The sequence below is a fragment of the Hippopotamus amphibius genome, chromosome 1 (genome assembly GCF_030028045.1).
Source record: "Hippopotamus amphibius kiboko isolate mHipAmp2 chromosome 1, mHipAmp2.hap2, whole genome shotgun sequence".
In the NCBI taxonomy this organism is placed as follows: Eukaryota; Metazoa; Chordata; class Mammalia; order Artiodactyla; family Hippopotamidae; genus Hippopotamus; species Hippopotamus amphibius.
This window is the reverse complement of record NC_080186.1, coordinates 171855120-171866645: the sequence shown is the minus strand read 5'-3', so window position 1 is coordinate 171866645 and position 11526 is coordinate 171855120. Positions and strand designations below refer to the sequence as shown.

General features: G+C 37.0%; 1 protein-coding gene across 1 annotated transcript; it reads left to right on the top strand.

The window, feature by feature from the left end:
* Positions 1-8018: 8018 nt before the first annotated feature.
* Positions 8019-10148, top strand: LOC130843917 (ribosome-releasing factor 2, mitochondrial-like). The gene is given in 1 exon segment (XM_057719849.1): positions 8019-10148. A coding segment is annotated over 1 exon segment (2130 nt).
* The last annotated feature ends 1378 nt before the right edge of the window (positions 10149-11526 follow it).

The window sequence follows — 11526 nt, the reverse complement described above, 5'->3', positions numbered from 1 at the left end:
CTTTTCTTAACAGTTATCAATTATTTCAGTGATTAATTGCTTACCATCTGAACTCTTAACATTGACACTTACCACCACCCTTCAGTTTGTTACTTGTTGCCTAAAATATGAATCACAGGCAATAGGTTTCACAATCATCATATGAGTATTCAGCAGTGTGTGGAGAGGTAACATTTCAACTTGCAGCAAAGCAAACAAGAATGATGATGCACTTATAGGCATGTGCTCTGAATGCAGATGAGGTGACAGGCCACAGGCGCTGCAGAAAGCAAATGAAGGAGCTTCTGCTTGGGCTACAGAGTCACTGCTAAAGATTATAAACACCCTCAGTCATGCCAGAACCTCCTGGGTAACAGAGCCACAGGAGACATCTCAGTGGAAAAGGCTGCTTCGCTTCAACTTTAATAACCTAAACAAGGTGCAGTGCAATTAGCCCCAGGCTATAGTCTCCAGAGCCAACTTTTGGTCACCTTGTAACAGATGTGCTTTCCTCTAGTGGTCCAGAGCAACCTCTCACTCCTCCGCCATCCATGCTCCCCCATCCTCCAGGAAGAATCTAGTTTCTTTTCTCCTTCCCTGAACTATAACACATTAAACAATTTTTCTCCTGACCATTTAGCAATTTGTTGTTCTTAGGTCATGGAAATTGGAATTAGGACAGGTAAAGAAATGCCCTAGGACAAAAGAGAGCTGATTTCTAATCGTAATTTTGCCTTGAGCAAGTCACATTCCTGGACCTGTTCCTTCAGCTTAAATAAATAAAGCTTCTTAAATAAAGAAGCCACATGGTTCAAGGTTTAGTTTGGTTTTATTTTTACCTAGGGTAGACCCTCTAGGACAGAGTCTTTCAGGCTGGGGGTCATAATTTACTAGTGGGTCATAAAATTCATTTTTGTAATAGAATGGAATATATCAGAGTACTTGAACAGAATAAGAGTGTTGTTTATGCAACTTTTGTTGTGTCTTCGTGTGCCTCTATGAGTTGGATGTCGAAAATATTTCTTATTGTGGATAGAAGTGAAAAAAAAAATTAATCTCTGCCCTACAGGTATAGAGAGACAGAAATTAGCTCAGTGGTTGCCTAAGCGCTGGGGGTAGGAATGGGGAATGACTGTAAAGGGACTGAAGATTTCTTTTTAGGGTGATGGTAATGTTCTAAAATTAGGGCGTGGTGTTGGTTATACAACTCTAAATATGTTAAATTAAATTGTATGCTGAAAATGGGTGAATGCTATGGTATTTAAATTATGTCTCAATGAAGTTATTTACAAATAAAACAAAACACTGCTCTAGAGGACATGGATTTGCTTCAGGACACCAAAATTATATCATGAATTTTATCTTTCTAAGGAGAGGAAATGTAGCTTTTATCAGACGATAAAGTGGATCTGACTCACAGAACTTTTAGAACCAGTTGATCAAGTTGTCAATCTCCTTCTAGCACTAAAATTCTATAATTCTAAAACCTTAAAGTTCATTTTAACTTTAGTTCCTCAAAATTACAGTTACAGAGAATTCCCTGGCGGTCCAGTAGTTAGGACTCTGTGGTTCCACTGCAGGTGGTGCGGGTTCCATCCCTGGTCAGGGGACCCAAGATCCCATATGCCCCACAGTGGGGCCAAAAAACAAACAAACAAATAAAATTACAGTGATAAAGTTTTGCCTCCAAAGCATTTCCAAGAGTCTGTTTATTTGTCCAATAATCTGGGTGAATGGGATCATATGTATTAAAATACTTTAAAAAATAAATTATTGTGGAAATTTGAAATATTATTAACAGCCTATTAAGAATTATTAATTATCTCATTATATTTGCTCTATTTTTTATATTTATCTGCATTTAGTCTATATCCACAGTTCTTAATCATAGCTATATCTGTAATTCGTATGTTAATTGAATATTGCAATGGTATTTGTACCTCCAATTTTTTTCTCTTATTGATCTATAATGCCAAGGATGGTGAAGCTCACAGATCTTCTGCAATCCTTTCACCGGTGTGCAAGCGCTTTGGTACTGAAGGAAACCAGAATATGTCACCCCAAAAAATGCCACTCTGGCATATTGACTATTTTGAATTAAAGGCACTTAAGAAATAGCAGGTGTAAGAAAGATACTCTGACTCTCCTTTTCCTTCCTGAAAACGGGAGATAAAGATGCCCTCCTCGGACCAGGAGGAAAGAAGACATTTTTATCAGCCCAGAAATGGCACCAGAGGAATCTGCAAACAAACCTTACTGTATTAGTTTACTCCCACATATTTACATTCCCACAGTCTGTGCCGTTGGAAGCCTAAAACAATTTTCCTTTATCCTGTCGTTACTCTGCAAATTTCTTGTTCTTGGTTGAAGATACTATTTAAGCTGGAATTCTAAGCCACCACTTTGAGTTACTATTGGTTTAGATTTCTCCCCCATGATGTGGGCTGTACACGTCAATAAACTATTTTTCTCTTGTTAATCATCTTTTTGTTAAAGAGTCCCAGATGAAAATCTAAGACAAATAGAGGTAAGTTTTATCTCTCCTAGAGTATCAAAGATAAACAAGAGTCAAGAGGCACTTCCCTGGTGGCGCAGTAACTAAGGCTTCACACTCACAACCCTGGGGGCCCAGGCTCCATCCCTGGTCAGGGAACTAGATCCCACATGCATGCTGCAACTAAGAGTTTGCATGCCACAACTAAGGAGCCCACGAGCTTCAACTAAGGAGACTGCCTGCTGTAACTAAGACCTGATGCAACCAATTAAATAAATACTAAAAAAAGAAAAAAAGAAGAGTCGAGAGAGAGAAGGGAAAAAAATGGAGGGGGATGATTTCTGAATCTATATAAAGAGAAAGATAGACTAGGAATTTTTAAATAAAGTGGCAATGTCAAGACAGGAAAAAGCATTTCTGGGTAAGAATGATGTTGGTTGGATTCTTATGTACAGGCCATGAATTGTCAGCCAACTACACTTACTAGGTTGTGAGTTCTTGATGGCAAAAAAACACTTCTAATTTATATAATAGTGTTTAAAATAGGGCTTTATACAGAATAATTATTTAGTGTTTGTTAAATCGCAGTATTTGTTAAAATGCAAAATGATTGATAATAAACTAAGGGCTGGATGCAACCTAAGTGTCCATCAAGAAGGGACCGGTTAAATAAACTGATACTTTCAAACTGTTATAATAGTGACGTATGTTTACATATACTGTTATAAAAATATCTCCAGAGTACACTATTAAGTGAAAAAAACCAATGTGTAGGATATCCTCGTGAAGTCCAAGAAAATTAATCTCAACATACCACTTACATTAAGAAGTTCATAGGAAAAATACCAAATGGACATCCTCTGGCATACAATATTTTGTGCCAAACCCTTTTTGCCGTAGGCTAAAAAATTCCCCCTAAATCATAAAACTAATCTCGAAGAGTTAACCCAATTTTTGTAAACAATGAAAATCTTTTTGTACTGCATTAAAATTCATCAATAAAATGGTGTTCATTTACATTAATTATAGTGGTGATTTCTTACAGCAATGCCGGAGAATATATTCCAGGCTCAAGTTCTATTTTTAGACAACTGCTCTGAGGATCATCAGACACCTGTCCTATTTAGCAACTGTAATAGTTAAGTATCATAGTGCTTTTAAAATAGCAGACAAGCCAACCACAAAGACATTTTAAACAAGGGAGTTTTAGTATTGAAGATCATGACTTGAATTCTTTCAATGCTATCTATCTTACTAAAAGTATTTTAAGATCTAAGACATGATCCAAGCAGAGTCAGATGGAGAAAAAAGTGGGCTTGCCTGAAATAAAATGAAAATAAAAATTTCTTCCCCACCTCTCCACTTCTATACCTTAGTGATAATTCTTAGAATCAAGTAAGAATGAACTTGGACCCCATAAAATCCACATTAGAATGGAGAAAAAAATCTACAATGGAAAAGAATCTGAAAAAGAATATATATAATATATGCATATTTATAGAACCAAATTACTTTGCTGTACACTTGAATCTAACACAAAATTGTAAATTAATTATACTTCAATTTAAAAAAAAACATAATATGATTTGTCTCTCTCAGCCCCCCGGGTAAGTGCGCATGGTAACCCATCCTCATCTGACGGAGACTGGGTTACAAGTAGGTATGTAACCCAATATCAGCCAAAGTATAAGGGAAATTTTCTGTGGGGGATGGTTTCTGGAAGAGACTTACCTGTAATAAGAAGAAAAAAATGATGAGAATTACATTTTCTTCTGGCTGTGAATGCAAAGGTTTCAAGATGCAATTCCTAGAGCTACAATAGCCATATTGAAACTTTGTATGACAAGCATTAGAATGAAGTCAACCCACAGAGGTTGAAAGGAAAGATGCAAAGAATGGTGGCCACCAATAGCATTGTTGAACTGCTACACCCAAGTAGGGGTATTTATCTTCAGACTTCTTATTATCTGATGGCATTAAATGTCTTTAATATTGACATATTGATAACTTGATAAACAAATATTATGCAACTTGCAATCAAATGCATTCCTGTCTTCTACAGGGCCAAAAAAAACAAGTCTAGGATAACTGATTCACTTGTACTAGACTATGAACTGTTAGAAAGCAAGGACTATGTCTTATCTTTGAAACCACAGAAAGCAGCAGAGTCTAGAAAAAAAAGTAGGCCTCAATGTTTGTCGTCTTGGGATTACAAATGGCATAGCCACTTTGGAAAATAGTTTGGTAGTTTCCTATAAAGTTAAGCATAAGCTTACCATATGACCCAGCATTTTCACTCCTAAGAAACTACCCAATAAAGTGAAAACATATATTCACACAAAAATGTGTACACAAATGTTCATAGCAGTGTTATTCACAATAGCCCCAAACTGGAAAAAAACCCAAATGTTCTTCAGTTGGCGAATGATTAAACGAAACGGTATATCCATATATGGAAGAGTACTCGGCAATAAAAAGGAACAAAATACTGATAAATGCTACAGTATAGATGAACCTCAAAAACATTTTCTTAGTGAAAGAAATCAGACACAAAGGGCTATATATTGTATGATTCTATTTGCATAAAATGTCCAGCATAGGCAAATTTATAAAGTCAAAATTGGTTGGTGATCACCTGGGGCTGGAAGTAGGAATAGGGGTTGACTGCAAACAAGCACAAAAGGAATTTTTTTTGGAAGGGTAGGTGATTGAAATGTTTTAAAACTGGATTGTGGCTAGGTTTACACAACCCAACAAATTTACTAAAAATCATTGGGTTGTATATTTTCAATGGGAAAAATTTATGGTGTGTAAATTACACCCCAACAAAGCTGTTAAAAATAAAAATGTGGTCTTCCTAGGTGGCACAGTGGTTGAGAATCTGCTTGCCAATGCAGGGGACATGGGTTCGATCCCTACTCCAGGAAGATCCCACATGCCACGGAGCAACTAAGCCCGTGCGCCACAACTACTGAGCCTGCGCTTTAGAGCCCGTGAGCCACAACTATTGAGCCCATGTGCTGCAACTACTGAAGCCCACGCATCTAGAGCCTGTGCTCTGCAGCAAGAGAAGCCACGGCAATGAGGAGCCCGCGCACCACAACGAAGAGTAGCCCCTGCTCACCGCAACTAAAAAGAAGGCCCACACACAGCAAAAAAGACCCAACACAGCCAATAAAATAAATACATTTATAAATAAATAAATAAATAAATAAATAAATAAATAAATAAATAAATAAAATGTGTTGCATTATTGAAATAAATCAAAAATTGTATTGTTATCGAAATACATAAAATCACTCAGTCAAGGATTTGATGCAGACAATTGTTTACCTAATAGTGCATAAAGCACCTGGTAGTGCAGAAGGCACAAAGGTACAAAGATGTTGCCTTCCAATGGAGTGAGTTAAGAGACATTTTGTGGCTGCAAAATTGTGAGAGTTTAGTCCAAAGTGAATGAAGCAGATAAAAGAGTACTAAAAGTTCAAAGCAAGAAATAATCATTGACAACTGGATTTTAAGGAAGTTATTCTGAAGATACAGAACTTCACCTGCTCTTGGAAGAAAAGATGTGTTGAGGGCAGAACAGAAAGCTGTTTCCCATACTCTGGCAGCAGAAAAACAAATTAGGGAAGGGAAAAAGTGCAGCGTTAAGTGTTACACTGGGTGTTTTAGTTTGTGTTCAAAAAGTTATTTAGGTTTCAAGTTAATATTCAAAAAAATTTTAATAATGTTTTCTTAAGCTTTGAGATCAACATCCAAATCTTGCACTTAAAAATCTAATAATTGCTATAGAAAACAAGGAAAACCATTTTCATATATTCTTTTAATAATGTTCACCTAACTTACGTTGAACAGATTAAAGTCACATAAGAAGTTCTGTTTAAATACTAAATTACACTTTATTTCACATTTTAAATTATACATTTAATAAATTTGATTTTTGGTAAGCATTTCAAACACCTGAGCAGACACTCTTACAACCCTAACAAGAAAATATCTTCCTCAGCTCCAGTATAACTCTTACAGATCTAATAAATTATATCTACAAAAAATATGAATCATTGACTTGTCCTTGAATATTGCAAAACTGATTTTTAAAATTATTCAAATTTTATTATATTTAAACCAAATACATATTTCAAATGGAAGTCACATGTATAATCTCTCAGATTAGGTAACAAATACACACATTTTTCCTAATGATGGTGTAAAATGTTTTTATATAAATATAAAAGTACCATGGGCTTGATTTATTTCATCGTATTTATATTTAACTTTAAAATCTTCCTGACTATCAAGACATTTACTTAATTAATGGAGATTTACCACCTCAGGTAGAATGAAGTGATTAAAGCAAAGAACTTTGATATAGTTACTTATAGTTCAGAAATTCAAGCCTAGAAAGTGGGACTTGAGATCTACATACACATGATTTTGCTGAAAGCACAGATGGACTACACCTTTTTTACATAAACTGTGTTAACAAGACCACGCCACTCACCAAATCAATTTTTATCCTCGAACTGGGATAGCTAGAATTCTGTACTCTCATCCTGTTTTCAATTAACATCCTTCATGCTTTGGTTTGATTCCATTAATCTCTTTACTGCATCCTGAGATACTGCAAACTTTTCTATTTTTTATTCCTGATTGGATCTTGCATGCCTCTCATACTTTGTTCTGTCTCTATACATAACTTATAATCTTTTTAATGACACAATTGGCTTTGCAGGGGATCTGGCCAACAGTGTCCTATGTCATTTAACAGAAATCTTTTACTAAGGAACAGATGCTAAAGAAGAAGGTCTGATACAGATGGCCAACAGGCACATGAAAAGATGCTCAACATTGCTAATTATTAGAGAAATGCAAATCAAAACTACAATGACATATTACCTCACATCAGTCAAAATGGCCATCATCAAAAAGTTTACAAATAATAAATGCTGGAGAGGTTGTAGAGAAAAGGGAACCCTCCTACACTGTTGGTGGAAATGTAAATTGGTACAGCCACTATGGAGAACAATATGGAGGTTCCTTAAAAAACTAAAAATAGAGTCACCATATGATCCAGTAATCCCACTCCTGGGCATATATCTGAAAAAGATGAAAACTCTAATTCAAAAAGATACATGCACCCCAATGTTCATAGCAGCACTACTTACAATAGCTAAGACATGGAAGCTACCTAAGTATCCATTGACAGATGAATGGATGAAGAAGATGTGGTATATATACACAATGGAATATTACTCAGCCATAAAAAAGAATGAAATAATGCCATTTGCAACAACATGGATGGATCTAGAGATTATCATACTAAGTGAAGTAAGTCAGACAGAGAAAGGCAAATATCATATGATATCATTTATATGTAGAATCTAAAATATGATACAGGAACTTCCCTGGCAGTCCAGTGGTTAAGACTCTGCACTTCCACTGCAGGGAGCACAGGTTCAATTCCTGATCAGGGGCACCACCGGAGGCTGAGCGAAAGAGATCTAGGTTCTACTCACCAAGAGTAACAATTTAGAGGGCCAAGATGTCCAATCTGAGGATATTTGCAGTGAATCATAAGAAAATATCCGGCTTTCACATTAACAACATGTATTTCTTTAAAATAAGAGCAAATCTAAAAAGATAAAAGCTACGTGTGCTTCTTGGAAGAAATTACAGTTCCCTACCAGGTTTAATAGCAAATGATATCAAGTCCCTTCATTCTATCATCAGTCCTCCTATTGCTAAAATCCATAATATTGGAATTATGGCTCATATTGATGCAGGAAAAACTGCCACCACAGAAAGAATATTGTATTATTCTGAATACACAAGATCACTGGGAGATGTTGATGATGGAGACATGGTGACAGATTTCATGGCTCAAGAACGAGAACGAGGCATAACTATTCAATCAACTGCTGTTACATTCGATTGGAAGGGGTATAGAATCAATCTAATTGATACACCAGGTCATGTGGACTTTACCTTGGAGGTTGAGCGCTGCCTAAGAGTGTTGGATGGTGCAGTGGCTGTGTTTGATGCCTCTGCCGGTGTAGAGGCACCCACTCTTACAGTATGGAGGCAAGCTGATAAACACAAGATACCTCGAATCTGTTTTTTAAACAAGATGGACAAAATTGGAGCAAGTATTAACTATGCAGTTGAAAGCATCAGGGAGAAGTTGAAGGCAAAGTCTTTGCTTTTACAGTTACCAGTTGGTGAAGGCAAAACTTTCAAAGGAGTGGTGGATGTAGTAAGTAAAGAAAAACTTCTTTGGAATCCCAATTCAGATGATGGAAAAGACTTTGAGAGAAAACCTCTCTTGGAAATGAGTGATCCTAAATTATTCAAGAAGACAACAGAAACAAGGAATACCTTAATTGAACAAGTTGCAGATCTGGATGATGAATTTGCTAACTTAGTTTTAGGAGAATTTAGTGAGAATTTTGATTTGCTACCAGCTGAAAAGCTACAAACTGCAATACACAGAGTAACACAGGCTCAGACAGCAGTACCTGTGCTTTGTGGAAGTGCCCTGAAAAACAAAGGGGTCCAGCCCTTGTTGGATACAATCACTAAGTACTTGCCTTCACCTGAAGAACGCAACTATGAATTTCTACAGTGGTATAAGGGTGACTTATGTGCCCTGGCCTTTAAAGTTCTCCATGACAAGCAGCGAGGCCCACTGGTTTTTCTGCGCATTTACTCAGGCATGATGAAACCCCAACTGGCCATCCATAATACTAATGGAAACTGCACGGAGAGAATAAGTGGTCTGCTTTTGCCATTTGCTGACCAACATATAGAAATCCCTTCACTAACTTCTGGTAACATTGCTTTGACTGTTGGGCTTAAACACACTGCCACTGGAGACACCATTGTCTCATCCAAGTCCAGCGCATTAGCTGCATCTTGTTGAGCCGAAAGGGAGGGAGAAAAGAAGCATAGACAAAGCAATGAAGCAGAGAGGCATTTATTGGCTTGGGTGGAGATTCCAGAACCTGTTTTCTTCTGTATCATAGAACCTCCTTCAATGGCTAAGCAGACAGATTTGGATCATTCATTGAAATGCCTCCAGCGTGAAGATCCCAGTTTGAAAGTGAAGCTAGATCCTGACTCTGGACAAACTATCCTTTGTGGCGTGGGGGAGTTACATATTGAGATAATTCATGACCGGATCAAGAGGCAGTATGGACTGGAAACCTATCTAGGGCCCCTCCAGGTGGCATACCGAGAGACCATCCTAAATTCAGTTCGTGCCACAGATAGCTTAGACAGAACTTTAGGAGATAAATGGCATCTTGTGACTGTAGAACTGGAATCAAAACCAGTGGAAACATCGTCTCTTCTGCCAGTTATCGAGTATGCAACAAGTATTGCTGAGGACTTTTCACTGTCCTCACGAGAGGCCATTGAAAATGGTGTTCACAGTGCGTGCCTTCAAGGACCATTGCTTGGATCTCCAATTCAAGATATGGCAATCACTGTACATTCATTGGTAATTCATCCTGGTACCTCTACAACTATGATTTCTGCCTGTGTCTCAAGATGTGTACAAAAGGCTCTGAAGAAAGCTGATAAGCAAATTTTGGAGCCCCTGATGAATCTTGAGGTTACAGTGACTAGAGATTACCTCAGCCCTGTCCTAGCAGATTTGAAAGATAGAACTTGAAAACAGACCGTGGTGCTGGTGCTGCCCATTCTCCTTTATAGAATGAGAAACGTGCTTTGATGTTGAAGGTTACTGTACCTGAATTGTATTGTGTATCTAGGAAGTTATCACTATTGGTAGTCAAGATTCAGTCTTTTGGAATATACTGATAGATATCACAAGGTTTTTGGTTGGTTGATTTTAAGTTTCTCTCACAAGAAAGATGTCAGTCTTCTATATATAATGTATAATAAGATAGGGGTTCAATCAATAAAAAGATATTTTATTTTAAAAAAATCCCTGATCAGGGAACTAAGATCCCACACACCATGTAGTGTGCCCCCAAATTTTTTAAATAAATAAATTAAATTAAATGAAATATGATACAAATGAACTTATTTACAAAACAGAAATAGACTCACAGGCATAGAAAACAAATATATAGTTATCAAAGGAGAAAGGGGGGAGGGATAAATTAGGAATTTGGGATTAACAGATACACATTACTATATATAAACTAGATAAATAGCAAGGACTTACTGTATAGCACAGGGAATTATATTCAATATCTTGTAATAACCTATAATGTAAAAAAATCTGAAAAAGAAATACATATACAAATATATGTGTGTATATACATATAAGTGAATCAATTTGCTGTACACCTGAAACATTGTAAATGAACTATAGTCAATTTAAGAAGAAGAAGGAGAAGGAGGAGGAGAAGAAGAAGGAGAAGAAGGAGAAGAAGAAGAAGAAGGTCTGTAAGGTCATGAAGCTGAGGTCCAGGTCATGAAAAGTTCAAGATGGAAGGTAATCTACAATGTTGGAACAGTCAGAATAGAAGTCAGGCAGAGAGCAAGTTCAAGGGAGTCAAGGAAGACTTCACTGGAAGAAGTGACAATAGCTGCCTAACAGAGGATGCAGAGCTATGAGAATGTGGTCCTAAAGGAGAAATGGTTCTATTTAAAGTCTCTGGAAAATTCATGATGGAAAATCTAGGGTAACGCTCTGCCCACTTGTGGAAACTATGCAGTGAAGATGAAGATGTGCAAGGTTACAGAGACTGAGAGATTTAGAACAAGCCTAAAGTTTACTAATGAAGATGTAAAAAGCGTTGGTAAAGGCAAAGGTAAAGTGAAGAAAGAAACTTGATCCCAGAGCTCCAGAAACCTAGTAGAGAGAACCCTATGGCAATAAGTCCCAATTCAACTAACATTCTGTACAATCCAAGGATCTAAGCAACCCGTCAGTTACCCCTTTGTTTCAAGTGATATCTGAAACATCAAAAATCCCAACTGAGGGCATCATCAGAAAATCTACAAACAGTAAATGCTGGAAAGGGTGTGGAGAAAAGGGAAGGCTCTTGCACTATTGGTGGAAATGTAAATTGATACAG